The 23,869-nt window shown below is 41.4% G+C and overlaps 2 protein-coding genes across 3 annotated transcripts in view; both read left to right on the top strand.

Annotated features, from left to right (window-relative positions):
* Window positions 1-1,374: 1,374 nt before the first annotated feature.
* LOC131305366 (nitrogen regulatory protein P-II homolog) lies at window positions 1,375-11,511 on the top strand. The gene is made up of 8 exons (XM_058332401.1): window positions 1,375-1,680; window positions 1,778-1,823; window positions 2,011-2,038; window positions 9,375-9,462; window positions 9,733-9,800; window positions 9,930-9,999; window positions 11,087-11,122; window positions 11,262-11,511. Exons 1-8 carry the CDS (start codon window positions 1,455-1,457, stop codon window positions 11,330-11,332), a joined length of 633 nt encoding a protein of 210 aa, XP_058188384.1. The 5' UTR covers window positions 1,375-1,454; the 3' UTR covers window positions 11,333-11,511.
* An 8,315-nt stretch (window positions 11,512-19,826) lies between these two features.
* Window positions 19,827-23,869, top strand: part of LOC131305415 (ADP-ribosylation factor) — an 18,617-nt gene continuing 14,574 nt past the window's right edge. The window contains exon 1 of one of the 2 annotated variants that reach the window (XM_058332405.1): window positions 19,827-19,977. Coding sequence is in view for 1 of the 2 variants with exons in the window: in XM_058332404.1 (XP_058188387.1) it covers window positions 20,262-20,331 (70 nt within the window). In the remaining variant the exon portion in view is untranslated. Of the gene's footprint in view, window positions 19,978-20,041; window positions 20,332-23,869 lie in introns of those variants that run through there. The other variant, XM_058332404.1, reaches the window with a different exon arrangement.

Raw genomic sequence — 23,869 nt, 5'->3', positions numbered from 1 at the left:
AAAGGTTTTGGAGCCAAAAATTTATTACGACTATTCAGGATAAAATGATCAGAAAAATAACATCTTTGCATCGATTCAAAATGATTGAAAATTGAAAGACTTATTTTTTTAACTATATTTTTTAATATATATATATATGAAAAAAAAGAAAAAAAACAGTCAGATTAATTTTTAACTATATTTTTAATATATAAACGGTGTAAAAAAAAAAGAGTTTCAATTTTCAATCCGTTTGAACTAATACGAAGATGTTATTTTTCTGATCATTTAATCCTAAATAGTCGTAGTAAATTTTTGGCTCTAAGGCCTTTCAACGAGCACTCTAAAACTCATTATTTAGTTTCAGGACTCTCTTAGAGTGTCTATTGAAAAGCCTTGGAGTTAAAATTTTATTATGACCATTTAGAATGAAATGATCAGAAAAATAACATCTTTGTACCGGTTCAAACGGATTCAAAATTAAAACTCTTATTTTTTTACACCATTTATATATGAAAAAATATAGTTAAAAATTAATCCGACGGTTTTTTTCCTTTTTTTTCCCTATATATATATAGTTAAAAAAATAAGTCTTTCAATTTTTATTCTGTTTGAACCGGTGCAAAGATGTTATTTTTCTTATCATTTCATCCTAAATGGTTGTAATAAATTTTTTGCTCCAAAGCCTTTCAATGGACACCTTAAGAGAGCCCTGAAACTAATGAGTCTTAGGATGCTTGTTGAAAGGCTTTAGAGCCAAAAATTTATTACGACCATTTAGGATTAAATGATCAAAAAAATAACATCGTCGTACCGGTTCAAACGAATTGAAAATTGAAACTCTTATTTTTTTACACCGTTTATATAATAAAAAATATAGTTAAAAATTAATCCGACTGTTTTTTTTTCATATATATATATATATAGTTAAAAAAAATAAGTTTTTCAATTTTCAATACGTTTGAATCGGTGTAAAGATATTATTTTTCTGATCATTTCATCTTAAATGGTCATAATAAATTTTTGGCTCCAACGCCTTTCAATGGATACCCTAAGAGAACCCTGAAACTAAATAATGAGTCTTAGGGTATTCGTTGAAAGGCCTTAGAGTAAAAAATTCATTATGACCATTTAGAGTCAAAATAATCAAAAAAATACAATCTTTATCTCAGTTCAACTAAATTGAAAATTGAAGCACTTAATTTTTAAGTTATATTTTTTAATATAGAAAAGGTGTATTTACAGAAATTAAATAAATAAGATAAAAGTAATTAAAATAAATAAATTAAAGAGGTACTTTAAGAAAGGGAGGGGGGCGGGGGTAATATGGGAAAACGGGTGTGGGGTCGGGGGGTGTGTGGTGTCAGGGGAGGGGGGAAAAGCAATTTACGTCGCTTGTGCATCCTTGAAAAGACATTCCTTCCTACCTCCCCGACTCTGGAGACCAGGAGCCCTCAATCAATATTCTCGACTCAATGGCTTCTTCTTATTCATCGATTCTAAAACCAGGAGGAGGAACCCTCAACCGTCTTTACTCTCAGCTCAAAGGTTTCCAGCTTGTCGGGGGATCGACTTCAATTCCCCCTTCTACTTGTCCCAAGCTTAGACAGTACTCCCAAAGTCTTTCTCTTCTCAACCTCACACTGAAACCTACAAGAAATGCGTCTCTTCTTCCTATAATCAAAGCCCAGGGCTCTCCAGGTATGTACTCCATAAATATACCTATAGCACTCCAATCTCTCGTTTTCGCGGAGTATTATTTATTCTCTTTACTATTTCTTGATTGGTTGCTACCTAGACTACTTCCCGGATGCTAATTTCTACAAAGTGGAGGCGATTTTGAGGTCATTTCTATGTCTATTGTATTTCTCCATTTTTATTTTTATTAAACCTTATTTCTATTTTCCTTCTTTTGACATTTTTATGGCTTCTGCATTCTCAATCTTTCCCTTTCCATAGCTTAAAATTCCACTCATTGACTTATGGAATGTCTAATTCTTTTTGCTGCTTCTGTTTCCAACAACAAACTAGACCCTGGCGAATCCCACAGGTTTCATCGGTAAGACCTACTCAATCATGACCCTTATCTTATGCTTACGTGGTTGGTTCGTTAATTTTAGAGCATCATGAATCCATAGATGAGTTTATGAGTAAAACCAAGAAACAGTCTTTTAGCGAATAGCACTAGATTCTTGTCTTTGACTTCTCGGATGGGTAACCTATATTCGACCACTGAATAGTAAGTTAAACCAACTATCTCTAAACGTATCCTTTAGTACCACCATTATTTTTTTTTTGGGTAATTCAGCTTGAAATAGAAAAAAAGCTAACCAAATATGCATCCTACAAAGGGCATACCACAGGAAGGAAAGAAAAAAAAAAGACAAAGAAAGAAAATTAACAAAGCCTAAGCCAAGTGGCTACATATAGCTAATGGGACATATAACCGATTGTTTCCAACCCATCTAAAAGAGGGGAACAAAGCAAACGACAAAATGGGTTACAATTGACTTTTGTGGTAAAAGCAAGCATCAGATCATGTACCAAAGTAGCAATTTGGCTATTGGAATCCACACACACGGCATGACCATCAACTGAATGGCTAGTTGAAGAAATTGCATCTATTAAGATTGAACACCCACCAACTTTCCTAAATGCCACAAGCTAGTAGTAAAGTTGAAGAGGGACTGTATCTCTATTTTCACGGAACTAGCTCTTTAATATGCATGCGATTCAACTAAAATCCGAGAAGAAAAAGGAAAAAATGGCACTTAATTATGCAATGAGAACGGAATTTCTATGAATGGCTAAATTTTCCTTCTTAGCTCTAAAGTCATTTCTTTTCAACACCTTTTGGTCCACCATTATGTGCTAACATTGTCATAGTAGTGTCCAAATTGAGTCGACATGACAAAGTTGGATAGGAAGGTGGGGACAGAGGAGCTTGATTATCAAACTTTTTTGTGATTGTATTTCCACATCCATAGTTGCTTAGACTATATGCCCTGAGCATTGTGGATTCGTTACTATAAGCGATTCATAATCTTAAAGCCTCTAAAGGATTCGTTCATGATTTGTCATAATACTCTTAACTGTAGGGATTCCACCCAAGTGGGGTGGTGTGCGCGAAGCACCGAATAACTCCCCACCTTATTTCCTTACGCGTATTACGGTTTTCTTTTTGCCTATATATTGATATATATGAGAGCAGAGAGATGTGTGACTGAAACCATGTGAAGGAGAGGGCGAGGTCGAGTGGGTGAGCCGGATTGGCTCGCCGGAGCGGTGGAGAGCCGGTTGTGGCTCTCCCGGAGAGGTTTTTTCATCTTGTATTATTGTGTAAATAATATTAAGGGAGTTTTTCCTTATATCGTTGTGTTGTTGAGTGAACCGGATCCTAACAATCGGTATCAGAGCACAGGAGAGCAAAAGGGGGTCACCGAAAAAACATACGACCTCCATTGACGCACGGTTTGGGAAATTGGTCAAAATCGAAACAGTTCGGAAATCGTTTTTGATCAGTGGGTTTTGTGCGCCTCACAAAGATGATTGTCACAGTGTGTGGGATGTTGGGTTTAGTCACCGGAGGAAGGCTCGGGAGCCATTCGAAGCAGCGGCGCATGGCGGCAGGTGAAGGCTAGAGGCTATTCGAAAAGCCCAGTTATCAAATGAGGTCGGATGCGAGATTCGAGCACAGGGTTCGTCTTGTAGAGACGATGGCAGGGATATGTGGAACGTTGCCGGAGGAGGCCGGAGAAGGCCGCACGCGTGGCCTGAAGGTGGCTCGTTGCCCAGCGCGTCAGATCTAGACGCATGCGTGTGGAACACGCGTGGAAGCATGGCTGGCATGCACCAGCACACGCCACACGCATGGCAGAGAGTGCCACGTCAACCCTAGGGGCTGAGTCAGCACCACGCAAGCACCAGCAAGGACAGCTACATCAGCGCCACGTGGCATGGCCATGTCATCGGAGGGGTCCCACATTGGGTGACACGTCAGCGGTCAAGTGCCACGTCAGTCGGTCAACGATGACGTGGTGGTACAGTCATCAGGTCCAGTCAACGGTATAGGGTGTGCCGGTTCATCTCGGGTGTACTGGCCGGTTCACAGGTCAGTGTTGTTTTCTGTCCAGTTCATGTCTGTTCATACTGGTTCAGAGATTGAAACATCATTTTGGATTCAACCGTGCTTAGTTAAGCAGGAATCGAGTGTTTGGAGGCGGTTCAAGTTGCGAGGAGGCTTGTTGCAGCATAGTGATCTGTTCTGGACGGCCATCGGAGGTCGTGATCAGTCGCGGGAGACCTAGTGACTAAGGATACATTCTTTCGAGTGTTGCATCCCGGTTTAGGGGGTGCTGGAGAGCTCTTCTAGTAATGACACAGGCGCTCACTAAAGGCGACATATCAGAGATCAAGGGTTGCAGGGAAAAGCCTGGAATGGAACGAGAATGGACGAGTGGCAGGAAAAGACCCGGGATGAGATGACAGAGAGCGATAAGAGGCTAGGGAAAGTGGCGGATGAGTGACGGAGCAAACTTGCAGAGATCGGAGGTTGATCAGGGCATTCAGTCGCGGATGAGCTAGTTGAGCAAAGAGACACTCTGTCAGTTGGTAGATACACACTGCCGGTGTGGGGGTGGTGTGACTTCTGATGGCTAGCAGTGACACAGGCGCTCACTAGAGCGATGGTTTGCGGAGATGATTGACAGTGATCGGGGGCAGTTTGGTTCAATCGGGTTTTGTGTTCTGTGATTGGGCACGGGTGTTTGTGAATTGGCGAACGCAGATTATTGCATTCCAGGGTGTGATGTGAGCACTCAGGCAGCAAGGAGCGCGGATATAAATGGATTTTGCTGCGGACATCTTAGGTTTGAGATGTAGTGCATCCTGGTTTGGATGCGAGCACTCTTTTAAGAGGGTGCTAAATGTCGGCGGAGATGTCGGTATTTCAGCCGGACAGCGCTGCAGATTCAACTACGGAGATCTAGTTTTGTAGGGAGACACTCGGTCAGGCGTGTACTCCGTGAGGGGGTGTTGAGACATTGACTTTGGTAGTGATAACAAGCGCTTGCTAGAGTAGCTGAACGGTTTGACGATTACCCCACTTGGTTGGAAGGGGGTGATTGTGATTCCACCCAAGTGGGGTGGTGTGCGTGAAGCACATGAGAACTCCCCACCTTATTTCGTTACGCGTATTAGGGTTTTCTTTTTGCCTATATATTGATGTATATGAGAGCAGAGAGATGTGTGACTAAATCCATGTGAAGGAGAGGGTGAGATCGAGTGGGTGAGCCGGTGTGGCTCACCGGAGCGGTGGAGAGCCGGTTGTGGCTCTCCCGGAGAGGTTTTTTCATTTTGTATTATTGTGTAAATAATATTAAGGGAGTTTTTCTTCATATCGTTGTGTTGTTGAGTGACCCGGATCCTAACAACTGGTATCAGAAAACAAACACACACAATCGAAGAACAAACCAAGAACACAAAACAATCTAAAGCAAGAAAAGAATAAGACACAGAGATTACGTGGTTCCGACTTAAGCCGATTGCTTAATCGTACGTCCACGGGGTGCTGGGTTATTTCACTGTGATGAAAATATGTCAGAGTTACAATAGGAGGCAGCCCTAGCTTTGCTTTTATATACGCAAGTAGGGCTGTAAACGAACCGAATCGAGCCGAACCCTGTTAAGTTCGGCTCGGGTTCGTTAAGGTATGAGTTCGGCTCGAGTTCGATTCGAGCCTGAACAACTTGGCTTGAGTTCGGCTCGTTAAAATTTTTCAAGGCTCGGGTTCGGCTCGGTTGGGTTCGTTAAGATACTAGTCTGGCTCGAGTTCGGCTCGGATTCGGCTCAGGTTCGATTCGAACTTGAACATCTTGGCTCGAGTTTGGCTCGTTAAACTCAAATGAATCGAGCTGAGCCGAATCTAAGCTCGAATTGAGCTCGTCAAGATTCAGGTTTGATTCGGCTCAGCTCATTAAACTCAAGCGAACCCAAACTCTCTCATTGATTGTATAGAATTTGGAAGAAAAATAAGTATTGAATTATATATACAACCTTAAAAAATTTTACATTTACAAATAGACCCCTATTGAATTATTAATTAAATTTAAGTATAGGTTCGCGAACCTAACCGAGCCGAATACCGTTAGGCTCAGGTTCGGCTCATTTACGAAACGAGCCTAGAATTGAGGTTCAGGTTCAGTTCGTTTAGCAGACGAATCGAACTCGAACGAGCTCTTACCGAACCGAGCCTCGAACAGTTCGCGAATGGCTCAGTTCATTTACAGCCCTATGCGCAAGCAAGCTAATACACAAATAATCCTAAAAACGCCAAAACCAGCGGGTTTTTTTCGTGCCCGACTGCCTGGGCGGGAACCAAAACCGTCCGGGCCATTTTTACTGTGACTCCAAAATTGTCTTCACATCTCAACACTAACAACAACGATACATCTAATTTTAGTGGGTAAGCGGGAATCCCCGGTACTACAGTATTGTCAATGGTATAAATGTGTTATAATGCCTTGTATAAAGATGTTTCAAACCCAAGATGACTAGATTTAGAAAGTCATCCTTATAGCACATGTTGGTGGGTGTACATGGTATTAATACCATTTCGATTATGTCACATAAACATTTCTCAAATGGTTCAGATTATATTAATGCAGCAAAATTTTATTAGCACCTGTTCTAAGGATGGTCTTCCATATTAGATTTGTCGTAGTTTTGAAATGTGCTTAGCATTGCAACCCAAGTTCACCCAACTTTGTATATATCATGTTTATGGATGCTCTTTTTTCTACCTGATAGCAAAGCACCGTGCTCGACGGGCCCATCTGAGGCTCATTATCATCCTCACTACTAATGATGCATGGATAGATTCAGTGTTATAAAAAAACCTCTAGGCTCACCGAGGCACCATGGTCTTCTGGTGGAGCCTGGAGCCTTGGCGCGAGGCGAGGCACCTCATCCATGTGAGGCACAAGGTATAAAAAAAATTAAGTAGAATTCCAAGAAGGCTCAACATAAGAAATAATATAGAATCCCAATATCATGAATCTTAACATGTTAAATGTTAATAAAATGAATAACGGCAATCAAGTATCGAATCATGCCCAGCGGTAGTCAACACAATTTCCATTTACTTCATCTTCGTCATCATCATCATTTGATTAATATCCGTACATATAAAACTAAGAAGGAGAAGCAACAGCAGCAGCACTACAGCTATAGTTGATGATACCTCTTCCTCGGTTCGTGATCTGTGCTCGTTTGTTGAAGCCTGGGTTAATGATCAAAGCACCTTTAATTTGGAGGGTTTCAATTAGTGGTTCTCAACTTATAATACCTCATGAATCAATGGATGAGGTGATACCTACAATAGATCTTGAAAAAGTCACTATGGCGCTCGCCTCACACTACTCAAGTGCGCTTCAAGAATTGTGCCTCATCTTAAGGTATTCGAGGCACTATGGTTGCGCCTCATTTCGGCTCAGACGTTGAACACTGGATAGATTCAAGCAAATTAATGATCAAATGTGTCAATTTTTAACACTAGAGGGGTATAATAGAGGGAAAAGGGAAGCACGATCTTGAACATCTGAATGTGCTAGCATCCATTTCATAAAAGGTGCATGAACCTGGATTCCATGTGTAGCAATAATTCAAAATCTTGGTAAGTCAAGAATTATTAATTCCCCTTATCAAATCAGGTTGCAAGCCCTTTTTCATATTGGCACAATTGGTACCATGAAACATCATAAAATGCCCCAAACTATGAAACATGCTGCACACTTGGCTGCTCACCATTTTCTTCTGAGGAGTGAGGACCATCTTTAATGTTTAAGTTGCCTGAAATTTGAAGCAATGTTTTTCCTTTTAGTAAACATATGCACCTACCAAGTATCAATAATTTGAACCACGCACAGTTGCACCCATCTAACTTGTAATTTTGACTCACTTTAGGCAATTCTTTTTTTTTTTTTAACTCGGAAACACTTTAGGCAATTATGTGATTGGCAATTTGGCACCTATCCACAGCATGTTATCTGATTTAGTTCTAGCTAAATTACAGTCCCATCAGTGCGAAGGCAGTTAAGTGTTTCGAGGTGGTTGATTTAGATTTTTTCGATCAGTATAATCTTGGTTTCTGTGGGTAAATGTTTACTAGTGTTAGTTTGGAATGAGAGTTGGATTTAGAGGCAAATCGTCAATGTTTTCTGATATTTGAAACCACAAAAGGGCTGATAAGGTTCCACGTCAAAAGAGGATGTCATTCAACTAGGCATCTTGTTGTTAAAACCCGCAATAGGGGATATGCATCTTACAATTTGTATCGTCTCCTTTCAAAAAACTGTGCGTATCTCACCCTGTATCCTTTGTGTAGAAATCCTACAACACGATGACGTATCCTATGATATCTTCGCATACCCCAATTCAGTACGTATTTTACAATTACTTATTGAAAAAAAGTCGCAACATATTTTAAGAAGCATGACACCAAACTCGTTCTAAATCGTTTTGATGGTGACATTCAACCCATTTAAAGAAACTAAAACTCAATCCACTAGAGCTCATATGGAAGAAATAATGTAATTTGATCATGTCTTGCATGAATCAGATAAGGACTCTTCTTCTCTTCCCTCGACCAAGGTACCAGAATGCCTATTATAATTTTGACCATTTTTTTCATGAATCAGGTTAGATGAAGACCCTTCTCTCTTCCTTCAACCAAGGCACCAGAAGGCCTCAAAGTAATAGACCCCACTTCGGAAACTTGAAGTTTTTCATCCTAAAAAGTAAAAACTTAATTTTCATTTATACAACAAATGTTTAGGTTGTAACAAGGTATAACTAACTTTTAATTATGTATTAAATTTTATTAATGCATTTTAAGATACGCGATACGTATCCCAATACTATTCATAAAATGAAGAAAACAATACACGTTTCGAATCCCGATTTGAAAACTCTATGATAAGGATGTCAGTGCCTCTGCTATTATTGCAATCCATGATATTGCAACCAGAGATCTAGCGATTCCAAGTTATGAGGTCGTGCTTTTGTCTTGTGGCTTGCATTTGTTGGCATTTGGTCTTTTAACGATGCTTGTATATCAATCCGATAGGTTATTGGTTCAATGTGAGATCTTGCCACTTGAGAGTGACAATAAAGTTCATGAACTTGACCAAAACATACACGTCATTTTTTAATGTCTTTTTCCACTTGGCCATGTTTTCTTCTTGAGTAATCAAGGTCTACATTGACTCCTATCTATCAATTTGCACAAAAGGAAAGTGGGACTATGGGAGACAGAACAAGATGCTTAGGACAAAAGATTTATGTCAAAGCCACTGACACGTGTTGTTTCTGACGTGTATCATTTGTAAAATATGCAGGCCCTGCTGAAAATGGGAATTCGCGGTGTTACAGTATCTGATGTTAGAGGCTTTGGTGCCCAAGGGGGTTTGACAGAAAGGCAGGCGGGTACGTGATTGTCTCATTGAGGCCCCGAAGGTTTCTGAGTTCACATAAATTCTTCTCCTGTCATTCCCCTTTGCAAAGCCATTTTCATTACAACTACTTCCAGAACGCAGATTTAGAAGTTTTTTTTTTTCTTTTTTGGTTCATTATTTAAATTTAAAATGTGAAGTTTACTTTTCCTTTTTGGGGTAGCTCTGAAAGTCATGTAGAACAAGTACCGGTGATACAGTTTGGTTAACATGGTTTCCCTTTTTTTCTCTTCATTTTCAACAGGCTCCGAATTTTCTGAAGACAAGTTCTTAGCTAAAGTTAAATTGGAGATTGTGGTGAGCAAGGAGCAGGTACAAAAACTATGAAGGCCCTAAGAGATCTTTCTGAAGTTGTTTTGAGAACTATATGATAAAACTCTGAACTCAGGCTATTTATATGAGTTATCACCTGTTTTAAAGCATCTCTTCATATTGTCTTAGGTTGAAGCTGTAATAGACAAGATCATTGAAGTGACAAGAACAGGAGAGATCGGAGATGGCAAAATTTTTTGTGAGATTTGAGGCTTCTTTCTTTTACATCTTTTAATAATTTTATTACTCAATTTTGAAGTCTTTTGATTTCTTATTTCACTATCTTTAGAATGCAATCCATGATTTACGACTACATGTAATGCATGCATATTTTCTCAACAAGAAGGCTGTGGAGAAGATACAGTAACAAAATAGAACAAAAGAAATTGGAATAGTAAATTACTGCTTTTGAACTTATTTTTTTGGTATGGTAATTTCTTTTTTCTGGTAGAGATGCGTTGGTGGTTTTACAAGGGGTTCTGCATTTATCGTTATGGTCTATTAATCTTCAGATAAACATGTACCTTTTTGAAGTGGTGTCTAGGCTGCGTAAGTCTTCGTTATCTGTTCGAAGGACAGAACTCTGAAGCATATGGTCAACCACTATTTGTATATTCATTTGATCAGCACCTGACAACGTCTTTTGTTGTTGGCACTATTTGGCTTTGTACACTGGTGGATTTATCACACATGTATATGAAAGAAAGTTCAAACACCACTTCTTTTTGCTGGTTATCGGTGAAGCTAATGTGGAATTGGAGGAGGTGATCATAAAACATCAAACCCTAATTGATGTTTCTAGCTTATAGGCATGGTGATCCAAATTTCTGTCCACGAAGAGTGGATGTGTATTCTTGGAAAATTAAGAAGGGGGATGCGGCTTTATCCTGGGTTTTGATTGGGGGATCCGGGGATGTCTCTTTTGAAGTCAATTCATTTTGGTCACCTACTTATGAACATGGTGCTATCTTAAGTAATTCCATCTGAGACATTTCTTTTCCCTACAGTTGTGGTTTCATCCACTCAAAAACCATTTAGATGTAATAACTTAAAAAGGAAACTTGTAGTTGAACTAAGTAATGTTATCTAAGGTTACTTCGCTGGTAGAGGTAGTCTACTTGGAGTCATCTCACATCACAATAAAAGGACAAATATGTAATCCATACACCAAATTCTGTAGTGAGGCTGTTTTCTTGTGGGACTTGAATTCGGGAAACCAGTGCAAAGTAGTATACCATGCCTTAAAACTTTGATAAATATTTAATGTGGTTTACATACTTCTGCAGTGGTGCCAGTCTCAGATGTAATAAGAGTTCGCACTGGTGAGTTATTGCACTTACCCTTTTTCTTTTTCGGTTTACTCTTTTTGTAAAATCTGCGTGTTCTGATTCACTTATTTTTAGGAATGTGTCTACTCTTATTTGTAAATCTTGGAGCCATTATCAACATTGCATTTTTCAGGTGAGCGGGGAGAAAAGGCTGAGAGGATGGCGGGAGGCCGAGCTGATATGTCCTCTCCAGTGCAAAATTAGAGCATCTCATCTAGATAGAGAGAGTATTACCAGCCCTTTTCGGTTTGCTGTTTGATTAGTGATGGGATTTGCTAGTTTCTTTCTGTGTAATTATCTGGTGGAGTTAGAAAAATAAAAGGACTAAGCAAGTCGCCTCTGTCTCTGTTTGTTACTAGTATAATAAACTAGTTTTGAAAACATGGTTCCTGAAGTTGCTTCCCTTACCTTTCCCCAGTATTCATCACCACAGAAGTGGCCGCAGTTAAGTTAAAGAAGTTAAAGAGGAGTTTAAGTTATGCCTGGCATAACAAGTCTTTTTACCTTGTGATCGAAACAGAAAAACAAAATGCTTTGAGGATGAGGGGGAAGAGGGAAGCGATGATGGGGTGGACGTGGGAGTTGAGACGAGAAAGGAGGTTTTGCATGCGAGACAAGTGGTGGGAGCAGCCGAGTTTGAGGATGAGAGGGAGTGGAAGGTGGAAGGGGAGTAGCAGAATTTGGGTGGCGAGAGGCAGGTAAGTGGAAGATTTCGTGTGCGAGGAGTTGGTCTGATTGGGAAGATATGAGTTTTTGGATTTGAGATGGGGATCCGATTGGGAATTCGAGATGAGGTGGCTTCATGGGTTTGGTTCTGGTAGTAGATCCTGTTTCTTGGTTCTGTTTTTTTGTTGTTTTCATTACTGCGGGTATTGAAGGGGGAAGAGAGTGTTGGGAGCTTCAGTAACGGTAATGACATTTTTATAGTGAAGTAGAAGGTGGTGTTGGTACACCAGAACACACGCTTGTGGGCGCGCGCACATGGAGAAATCAAGTTGAGCACCTTGATTGGATTTTTTTTTTTCCCTTTAATGTTGTAGGGTATCCTAGCCAATTTACTCGCACGTCAATTAATTTTCTAAGGGATCAATCTCATCATTTGAAGCTTGAACGAGGCTCCTCCATGTGCTCTCTTTTAAATATTCATGGTGTCACGAAATGGGTTAGTTAACCGATGTTTAAGTGATTAAGCGTGATTTCTTTTGGGGGTAATTTATGATTATATTGGACCAAACCAATTACAGGTGCAAGGGCCCCAGAGCAGGAGCGGAGCCAGGAATTTTGATTAGTAGGGTCAAATTAAATTCATATGCAATATATTTTTTCTACGCACAAGTTCAAAAATAACAAAATTAAAAGGTTAATTATAAGATCGATATGCACTAATAATTCATTTTTGCCTCATAATTGGCCCCAAAAGACTTGTTATATTTGAAAAATAATACATGATAGTTTCATTTCTAGCACTATCAACTCTCGAAAAGAAGAGAATGCTTGGGATTTCTATGTACTTAAAACAAGTTGGGGCAATTTAGAGATTTTTTGTGGAGTCAAAATAGCTAAATTATACATATTCCTATGAAAATTTGGGGTCAAATTAGTAAAAATAGGGTAAAAATTATACCTATTCCAAGAGAAATTTGGCAGCTAGTGGGGTCCGCCGCCCTCCCTTGTATCCATGTGCCTCCGCCCCCTGGCCCAGAGTAAAGGAAACACAAACAACACCAGCCTAAGAGCAGGCAAACAAAGAACACGTGGCTCAAACTACCCAAAGAGACAGGACTATCAATGACGATAAAAACTGATGCAGGTCTAAGAGTCTCGCCACTAAAGAGTGGCACCACGACAGGAGTTTGGGCTGGCTCTCATATTTGGGAGTTTGGGTATTTGTGTGTGTGTTTTAAAGGGTCTATTATGCCTCTTCATAATCAGCAATTGTCTTGGTGAGTTGGTATGTGGAATTATCCTCTTGCTCTCCTTAAAAAATCACGATAAAAAAAAAACTTTGCAGCTAATAGACCATTTGGAAGAGAGGAGTCTATTTGCCTTTGATTTCCCAATATTCCTCCCAGTGCTAACATAAGCCATTACATCCCTCACAATCAGAAAGTCTAAGGATCCCGACCGAAGATTTATACAAAAAAAATGAAATGTTTGGATCAGCCACCTACACACATCGGATGACGTTGATTCCTAAGCGGGCCCATTCGATTTTTTTTGTAGAATTTTTGGTCGGTTCCGATCAGCCGGAGTGGGCCCAGCGTGCCGTCGGGATCCGGTCGGGATATGTAGCACGGCTGCCTCACAATTCGGGAAATCACATGCTCTGAACTGCCACACCTTTTCTAGAAATATCGAGTATTCCTTTCGGTCAATCGAACTGTTAGGAATGCCTTGAATTCTTTAGTCCCACATTGGTTAATTATGTTGTTCCTATTTTTGTAGCCTATTATAAATAGGGCTTTTGGGGGACTTATAGGAATTATCTTTTGGGCTTTCATATTGTGGCCTTTCTAGAGTTACGGATTATAGCCGGCTCTTTGTATCTCTTCTTCACGTTGGTTAGTGAATCCTCTCTCTCCTCGCCCGTGGACGTACCCATCTTGGGGAACCACGTATATCTTGTGTCTTTGTGATTTCTTGTTTAGTTTTCAATTTCTCGTTATTAGCTTGCATTCATAGCGTTCATTACAACAAACTGGTATCAGAGCCTTAGGTTGCAAAAACTAGGGTTTCATTTCCGATTGTGGCTATGGCAGCTAAATTCGAGATTGCGAAGTTTGATGGGCAGAGCAGCAGTTTCAGTCTTTGGAGAGTAAAGATGAAGGCTCTGTTAACCCAACAAGGATTGCACAAGGTTTTGTTAGGCAAGACTAGTTCTGGAATCAAAGAGGAAGATTGGGATGATACGGATGCCAAAGCTCTGAGTTCTATTCAGTTGAGTCTGGCAGATGACGTTCTTCGCGAGGTGGAAGAAGAAACTTCAGCGGCAGGAATTTGGCTGAAGTTGGAAGGCATATATATGACGAAGTCGCTCACCAACAGGTTATATTTCAAACAACGTCTTTATACGTTTCGTATGCGAGAAGGTATACCTGTTAAGGATCATTTAGACGAGTTCAATCGTATTATTATGGATCTGAAAAATATTGATAGTAAAATTGAGGATGAGGACGAAGCCCTAATTTTGCTATGTTCTTTACCACTTTCGTATGAGCACTTTGTTACAACCCTATTGTATGGCAAAGACACGATATCTATGGAGGATGTTAAGGCCAGCCTATATTCGAAAGAATTGAGGAAAAAAGTGTCAGGTGAGGCACATGCGGATGGTTTGTTTGTTAGGGGAAGAACAACAGAAAGGGTGGAGTCGAGTAATAGGGGAAGATCCAGATCATCAGGTAAGAAAAAGGGAAAGTGTAATTATTGCAAGAAACCCGGGCACTGGAAAAGTGACTGTCTCGCTTTAATACCGAGTGGGTTCTAGATTCTGGATGTTCATACCATATGTGTCCGCATAGAGAGTGGTTTTCTACTTATGAGGCGGTCAATGGTGGTACAGTTTTGATGGGCAACAACATGGCCTGTAAGACTGTTGGTTCAGGAACGATTCAGCTTAGAATGCATGACGGTATTGTTAGGACTTTATCTGAGGTTCGACAAGTTCCGGATTTGAAGAAAAATCTTATATCCCTGGGTGCTCTTGATTCTCATGGTTGCAAATTCCTCGGTGAAGGTGGAGTTTTGAAAGTCTCAAGGGGTGCATTAGTGCTGATAAAGGGTCAGAAGCGTGGTAACCTCTATACACTCCAGGGCAATACAGTTTTAGGTGCTGCAGCAACAGTTGCTTCATCCAAGGTTTCAGATTCAGACTTGACTCGACTGTGGCATATGCGCCTTGGGCATATGAGCGAGAGGGGGATGACAGTTTTGAGCAAACAGGGTTTACTGTGTGGCCAGAAATTTGAGAAGCTGGATTTCTGTAAGCATTGTGTTTACGGCAAGCAGTGCAGGGTAAAATTCAGTACAGCTGTTCATCGCACCAAAGGCACGGTGGATTATTTTCACTCGGATCTTTGGGGTCCCGCAGAGGTAACTTCTAAAGGTGGTTTTCGATATTTTATGAGTATTATCGATGATTTCTCTCGTAAAGTTTGGGTGTATATGTTGAAACATAAGAGTGACGCTTTTAATACATTCAAACAGTTTAAAACTTTGATTGAGAATCAGACTGATAAGAAAATAAAACGTTTGAGAACTGATAATGGTATGGAGTTTTGTCTTGGCGAGTTTGATAGATTTTGCAGTAATGAGGGCATTGTAAGGCATCACACAGTGAGAAAAACCCCTCAGCAAAATGGTGTGGCTGAACGAATGAACAGGACTCTTTTGGAGAAGGCACGTTGTATGTTGTCCAATCCCGGATTGGGCAAAGAATTTTGGGCTGAAGCTGTTTCCACAACATGCTATTTGGTGAACAGGTCTCCGTCGACTACTATTGAGTGTAAGACTCCGTTTGAGGTATGGTCAGGTCATCCGGCTGATTATTCTGTGTTGCGTGTTTTTGGGTGTCCAGCTTACGCTCGTGTGAATGAAGGTAAACTGGAGCCACGGGCCAAGAAGTGTATTTTCTTGGGTTATGCAGCAGGTGTCAAAGGGTACAGGTTATGGTGCTCTGATGATTTGAAGTTTTTGATCAGTAGGGATGTGACTTTTGATGAAAATTATCTGATTAAGGGGTCTAAGCAGGTTGATGATACAGTTCAAGAACAAAGTGTTCGAAAGCAGGTGGAGTTTTTGAGTGAATCTTCCGACTCAGGGAAGAAGCACATTGAACAACCAATTGAAGAGGAGTTCAAGAGTTCAGACACAGAGGTTGATGCGTTAGTTGAGCAATCACGCACTATTGCTAAAGATAGGCCAAGGAGGGAGATTCGGCCTCCTGAAAGGTATTCGGCTTATTCTGAAATGGTGGCCTATGCTTTATCAGTTGCTAAAACAGTTGAGTATGAGGAGCCTTCAAGCTATACGGAAACTGTTTTGAGCGCTGAGTCTGCACAGTGGCTTGTTGCTATGAATGAAGAGATTGAGTCTCTTCAGAAGAATCAGACATGGGAGTTAGTAGAACCGCTGAAAGGGAAGAGGATTGTTGGATGCAAGTGGGTCTTCAAGCGCAAACCAGGTATTCCAGAGGTAGAAGACGCTCGGTTCAAAGCTCGGCTAGTGGCGAAAGGATACAACCAGAAGGAGGGTGTTGACTACAATGAGGTACTTTCACCAGTTGTAAAATATAGTTCCATTCGCACTTTATTTGCTATTGTTGCATGTTATGATCTTGAGTTAGAGCAACTTGATGTCAAAACTGCATTTTTGCACGGCGAACTTGAGGAACGGATTTATATGCGTCAGCCTGAGGGATTTGTTGTTTCTGGTAAGGAGGATCACGTTTGTTTACTTCGTAAATCTTTGTATGGCCTCAAGCAATCCCCTAGGCAGTGGTATAAGCGGTTTGATACTTTTATGATAAGCCAGCCATATTCAAGAAGTGAGTATGATAGTTGTGTGTATTTTCGAAAACTTCCAGATGGTTCATTTGTTTATCTACTGTTGTATGTTGATGATATGCTTATTGCTGCCAGGAGTGTGTCAGAAATCAACAGGTTGAAACAACAGTTATGTGGTGAATTTGAGATGAAAGATTTGGGTGCGGCAAAACGTATTTTGAGTATGGAGATTTGCAGAGATCAAGTAGCTGGCAAATTATTTTTGAATCAGAAGTCTTATGTTCTTAAAGTACTTGAGCGCTTTGCCATGTAGAACTCGAAGCCAGTCAGTACCCCTTTGGCAGCACATTTTCGACTTTTAGCGGAGTTGTCACCACAGTCGGAGGATGAGGAGAAGTATATGTCTCAGGTTCCATATTCGTGCGCAGTTGGGAGCCTTATGTACGCCATGGTATGTACTCGTCCTGATATTCCATATGCAGTTAGTGTCGTTAGTCGTTATATGGGGCGTCCAGGAAAGGCACATTGGGAGGCTGTGAAATGGATACTATGGTATTTGTGCGGAACTGCAGGTGTTGGTCTATTGTTTGGGGTTGCCAATTCTGGTAATCATGTTGTTGGTTATGTTGATTCGGATTTTGCCGGTGACCACGATAAGAGGAGGTCTCTGACAGGTTATGTTTTTACTCTGTCCGGAAGTGCCATTAGTTGAAAAGCTACTTTACAGGCTACAGTCGCGTTGTCTACAACAGAAGCGGAGTATATGGCCATTGCTGAAGCTGTGAAGGAGGCATTGTGGATCAGAGGTTTGCTTTGTGAGCTTGGTCTTGCACAGGGTGTGAGTTTAGTATTTTGTGATTCGCAGAGTGCTATACATTTGACTAAAAATCTAATGTATCATGAGAGGACCAAGCATATTGATGTCAGGTATCGCTTCGTTCGAGATATCATCTCACAGAAGCAAGTTGAGGTGAAGAAAGTGGGTACGGCAGATAACCCAGCAGATATGTTGACTAAACCGGTTCCGGTTGCCGGTGACCACGATAAGAGGAGGTCTCTGACAGGTTATGTTTTTACTCTGTTTGGAAGTGCCATTAGTTGGAAAGCTACTTTACAGGCTACAGTCGCGCTGTCTACAACAGAAGCGGAGTATATGGCCATTGCTGAAGCTGTGAAGGAGGCATTGTGGATGAGAGGTTTGCTTTGTGAGCTTGGTCTTGCACATGGTGTGAGTTCAGTATTTTGTGATTCGCAGAGTGCTATACATTTGACTAAAAATTTAATATATCATGAGAGGACCAAGCATATTGATGTCATGCATCGCTTCGTTCGAGATATCATCTCACAGAAGCAAGTTGAGGTGAAGAAAGTGGGTACGGCAGATAACCCAGCAGATATGTTGACTAAACCGGTTCCGGTTGCCAAGTTCAAGCATTGCTTGGGCTTGCTTGGTATTTGCAGTTGATCGCCCCTCGGGGGCATTTGGCGAGTGAGAGGTTAGAAGGGGATAGCTATATTTGGTGATTTGGTTCAGTGGAATTCAAGTCAAGGTGGAGAATTGTTAGGAATGCCTTGTATTCTTTAGTCCCACATTGGTTAATTATGTTGTTCCTGTTTTTGTAGCCTATTATAAATAGGGCTTTTGGGGGACTTCTAGGAATTATCTTTTGGGCTTTCATATTATGGCCTTTCTAGAGTTACGGATTATAGCCGGCTCTTTGTATCTCTTCTTCACGTTGGTTAGTGAATCCTCTCTCTCCTCGCCCGTGGACGTACCCATCTTGGGGAACCACGTATATCTTGTGTCTTTGTGATTTCTTGTTTAGTTTTCAATTTCTCGTTATTAGCTTGCATTCATAGCGTTCGTTACAACAAACTTTATTATTACCTCCGTAAGGGAGAAGTTTGTTTGCCCAAGATTGAACCCTCTTCAGAATTCTATCCACCAGTTGTTAGAAGTCCTATGAATGCAATATAGATGTGATGAGAGGAACTCCTGTGTATTTTACTGCCAAAGAGTCTTCAAGGACATCCAAAATGGACTTTAACTACAGCTTAAGATCGAAAGCCACCCCTTCGTACACTACAAAGCTCTTCCCCAAATTAGGCTTTAACCCAGACCCTAGTAAAAGTCCTCCAAAAGATGATAAGAGTAAAAGACTGACAATCAGCTTCACAGAGCGGAAAAAGATCATTGCAAAATATAAGATGAGAGATGCCAAGATTTGGCTTTTAGGATGATAGGAAAATCCCCCCATGGGCACTCACAACTTTGCTGAAAGGCAGATCTGTTTCTGTTGGGTTCTATGCTGCTTCACCAGTGGTGGTTGGCGACGGCTGCATGGTGGTGGTGGGTGTGATCTGTTCTGAATTTGATGGATGACGGTGATGTACGGTTGTGATCGAAGTTTCTCAAATGTCTAGGGTTAAATTTTGAATTTTTTTTTGGACTGGACTTCATTGTTTATTTATAGTAAACAATGAAGCATCGTTTTACTAAAAAATACACCTCAAAACTTTCATTTATAGTAACAATTGAGAACATGGCAGTGGTGACCCATTGGCTTGTCCAGTGAATAAAAAGGTTAGGAAACCGTATAGCAGCCATAACCTCAAACAGAAAATCCCAGTAAACAGAATACTATGCCTTCATTAGATCCAATTTCAGAGCACGCCCAAGAATATCCCCTGGTTTTTGCTAATTCTTGACCATTTCTTGCATTAAAAGAATGTTATCAACAATATTGGACCAGGATAAAAAAAAAAAAAACAATATTGGACCTCCCTATAACAAAGGCTGAATGACAAGGGCTAACGAGAGAGGGGAGGAGAGGTTGCAAACTGTCCACCAAAATCTTTGTGACACTATTATAAACCACTTTACAGCAAGCAATGTATACGGAAGAAAAATTATTCTATGCCTCTAGACACCGTCATATGGTGTTCCAAACTCATTCTCCATCATATATTTTTTAGTGTATGTAATGAAAATAATGTTACCGTGCATCGAACACGCGACCGAAAAAAATTAAACTATTTTTTTATCAACTAGCATTGTGCATATTCGATACACACACATACACGGGATTTGAAAAAACACCAATGTGATTTTTTTTTTTTTGTGCCTGACGTGGCCATTACCAGCGCGATCGTAATCACACGGGTAGTAGTTACGCTCTTATAAGGAGACGCAAGTAGCATTAGCGCTTTTAGTGAATTAAAGTCTGTACCCCGTTTACTTAAAATGGGCAGATTTTGCAGTGGTAGTCTCTGAATCCTCTGCCATTTTTTGTTGAGGACGGACGACAGCTCCACGATTTTCTGAGACAGAGAGCTGTTACCCAGGTTCAAAAAAGCTTCTCTCTCTCTCTCTCTCTCTCTCTCTCTCTCTCTCTCTCGATCTCGATGAGGGTCCTGGTGGATTCGAATGGATTTAGAATTTGATCGATCCACATCCCCTTCGAATGGATGAAATCCTAGCTCGTTTTCTTCTTATAGTTTCGATACTTGGGATTATTCGAGACTGAATTCTCTTTTCCTCAAGAGATAAGATCGTTTGATACCCCCCTTCATCATGGTTTCATCTTAGTCGATGGCATTTATTTTTCCTTTTCGCCAGATCTCATTCAATGGGATTCAAATGTGATTCTTGGCATTTGGATCAGCAGCTATGTGAATTAGTGATTTTGTATTCTAGCGGTGATTGTTCTGTTCAATTTTTGTAATGATCTACTAGATTCTAGTGATGATTGTTTCTTTTCAATTCCCCAACGATTGTTGCACTTGGGTTTTACGCCCGCTGTCTTTCCTTTTGTAATTGGACCCTCCCTCGGGGGCCTGACAGTCCTTTCCGTTCATTTGTTGGACCTTCCCAACCTACTTTAATTAGCAAAACCGTTCAGTTTATAGATCCCGTTGAGAACGACAGCCATGCCTAAGATTATTTGCTACGATTGCAAAAGATATTTATTCGTAAAGCAAATATCGCTATGCTGGATCCAAACAAATGTCAATATAGATGTGCTGCAAAACATAACAAACGATATCCAATCAGCATGATTCTTTTCTTTTTTTTGGTGTGAGACAAGATTTACAAAATGAATGGTTTTCATCATCGAAGTGGGTCCAGAAAGAGCCCACAAATGGACCAGACATGACCGTCCAAATTACTTATCAATCTTGGTGTTATGTCGAACGGTAGGGTGCGGGATACGGATCTGGTTTGGTTCTACCAGATGAGAAGAAGGAATTCTACCGAACTTTTCACTCAGGCACGGGCGTCAAGGTCTTTGCTTGGCGTCTTGCCCACTTTCTTTTCTTTTTCGTGTGGAGCGCCTTTCCATGCCACCAATGGCAAATAGTCTAGTCCCCAAGTTGGAAGATTCGTCTACAAGTTCAAACCAAAGGTTCAGTTCAAAGCTAGGACTCATCCCAAAGGCAAGGTCAAGGTTCAGTCCAACGCGATGGGGTTCTTGTTCCGTGTCAGAAAGCTTCTTATTCACTCACCCGAATGCGAGATCATTTGCCAGAGCAGATGGACGAACCAACGAACTCTACTTTCAAAGGAGTTCCCATCCCTACGCGGGTTATGCACCTCCTGCGTTCCCAACAACGCTAGGAAGTATACCCGAAACCTCATCTTTGCAAGAATAAGCTGCTGGTCAAGATGAAAAGATGCCAAGGCACGGCTGAGAGGCTACTAGCGCGGATCGGCAGGAAGATCACTCAAGAAGAGAAGCTAAGAAGACTTTCTTAATGCGCAGTGCAGTAGCTTCCCTCTTCTTTGAGTAAGTAGCCCCCTGCTTTTGCCTTTCCTCTGTTTATAGAGAAGCAAGGGACGTGACGGGTGGAAAGATGGAATCTTTGAATAGTGACCCAGGATACCCAGATTGGTAGAAAGTCCTAACTTTAGGAAGAAATGAACGATCTTGACGATGTCCCGACGGACCGCGCAAGTCAATCATTGATTGGATGTTCCCCCTTGACCTGTCAACCTTCAACAACTGCTCATGGATTCGCAAGCGTGTGGGTGTAGAAGTGTCCCTGAATGGGCTTTCCATCCTCTCAAAGAGGTAGCCTGAGATTGGGAGCACAGTGTAGCCTAGGCCTCTTGCATACTTTAACTCCTCGCTATAGTACACTCCAACAAATTCCCCGGTTGGAAAGATCCCAGCTGCCCTAACGTAAGACTGAGCTGCTCAAGCTGGAACTGGCTACCCGAGCTGAGCTGCAAGACCAGAGCTGTTCCATGTTGCCGGTGGCATCTCGAGTTAAGGCACGGCTTAGTGCAGTTACTCTCTTTACTTTCTCTCAGTGAAGTTCCTAAATAGGAATATTTTTTTAAAAAGCTCTCGATTCAAAAGTAATTTCTCGAGTAAGATGAATGTGTAGCTTCTTCTCAAGCAGTAGCACCGGCAACTAAAACAGTCTTCTATCCAACACCGGTTACTCTCGTTGCGGTTATTGCATCAAGCACGGGTTACGAAAGCAAGGGCGTTAAGGCTTTCCTTCTCAGATGGGGCCTAAGGACTCCTCCCTTTTCTGCTCACTCGTAGGGGTCCGGACCCCCACAAAGGGGGAGGGAGTCGACTGAACAAGGAAATTGAGGGGATCTTGCCAGAGCGCATATTGGAGTATCTAAGCGCTCACAACAACCCCCAGAAATATGCTATTGAAGATTTTGGGGAATAATACCTTCTCATAGATTGGATATAATGGATGGAGAGCAAGAAAGACAGTCGAAGGACAGGGAAAGAATCCCTTTTACCTCGGGTTGATTTGATCTGGAAGGAAGGGATTTCTCGTAACAATAGGAGACAGACAGATCAGATATAGAGCACTAAGAAAGTCAATCCAGGGTGAATCTCATTGTGCATCTACTGGTTCGAAAAAGGTAAGTACTGGGAGAATTGGATCTGCCCGTTGAGATAGGTCCATATACCTTTGAGGTAAACTTCCAGGTGTTGGACATTCCCTCTGCAACCAATTTTCTATTAGGACGTCCTTGGGTCCATGCCGCAGGGGCAATTCCGTCCAGTCTTCATCAGTGCGTCAAATATGTCCTCAAAGATCACCTAGTTACAGTGCATGCTGAAGAAGACCGAGCGAAGTGAACGACGGCCCATGAATCTCGAGAATCGAGCGTGGGGCTTGAAGACCCTACCGCATTCCTGCCCCGGGGCAGCATGCCGGGAATAAGGGCAATGAAATTTGAATTCAAACTTAGGGCTTAACAGCGCCTTCAACAAAGAAATTGTGAACCGCCCTGACCAGGGCGTCTTCAAGAATCTTCCAAGAGTGAGATTCAAAAAGACCTGGGAATCCATCCATCTCTCGTCCGGGAGTTCGCTCGCAAGAACTGGCGTACCAATGAAAGGGTAGGGGAGGCAGCACTCGTTGCAGGTTCTATTTTAACCGCATCATGGATTTCTTCTCGTTATGGCGTGTCAACCTGGGAGAGATTTTCAGCATCAATCAGTGATCATCGTTTTCAGCATCCGTGATTATCGTGGGAATCCATCGTTGTAGATTAGGCTTCAGGCGCCATCCCCCACTCGGAAAGCATGAAAAGGAGAGCCCTTGAAAGTGCTCAGCAGCCTTTGCCCCCACCTGAAAGACAGCACTAAGGTAGACTAAGAACTTCTTTTGACTTCTTTTCTGGATCTTCTAGCTAAAGTGGAGAGATGAATCAATCTGGTCTCTTTCTATCGCCCTCCTTTAGCCATTTGAGGCGGTCTTTCTCTTTCCATCTAATTTCTGAATCTCTTTCTTGGCTGAACCGCGTTACTCGTGATGGAATAGAGGTAATTCCCCGGGTCTTTTTTGATTTTCCCGGAGATGTGGGTTCGACTCCCACTCGCGACCAAGTTTAGGGTTAAGACAGTTTGTGCTCGACCGATAGAGTTGATTTGAGAGCGAAAGCGAGAGGAGGGTCGTTAGAAGGGAAAGATTGAAGCCAAAAACACGGGGTTTCCTGCACGATTCCACTTTCTTTTGATCTCCGTCTTCCGAGTTGAAAAGCAATTTAGGCCCTTGTTGGAGCAAATACCAAAAGAAAAGTCAAATATCGGATTCCAGATTGAGAGAATGATGTCGGAATACGGATAAGATCAGAAAGGTATATGAAGAGTTAGAAGTACTAATGAACAGAGCAATTCACTTTGATTCCAAAATTCTACATTCATTTTTATCACCAGGCGCACTGCCCTTTCCCTCAGGAGCGAGCAAGACTATCTTG

Source organism: Rhododendron vialii, chromosome 1a (genome assembly GCF_030253575.1).
Source record: "Rhododendron vialii isolate Sample 1 chromosome 1a, ASM3025357v1".
Lineage (NCBI taxonomy): Eukaryota > Viridiplantae > Streptophyta > Magnoliopsida > Ericales > Ericaceae > Rhododendron > Rhododendron vialii.
The sequence above is the reverse complement of the archived record's forward strand: the minus strand, read 5'-3'. Positions and strand labels throughout refer to the sequence as shown.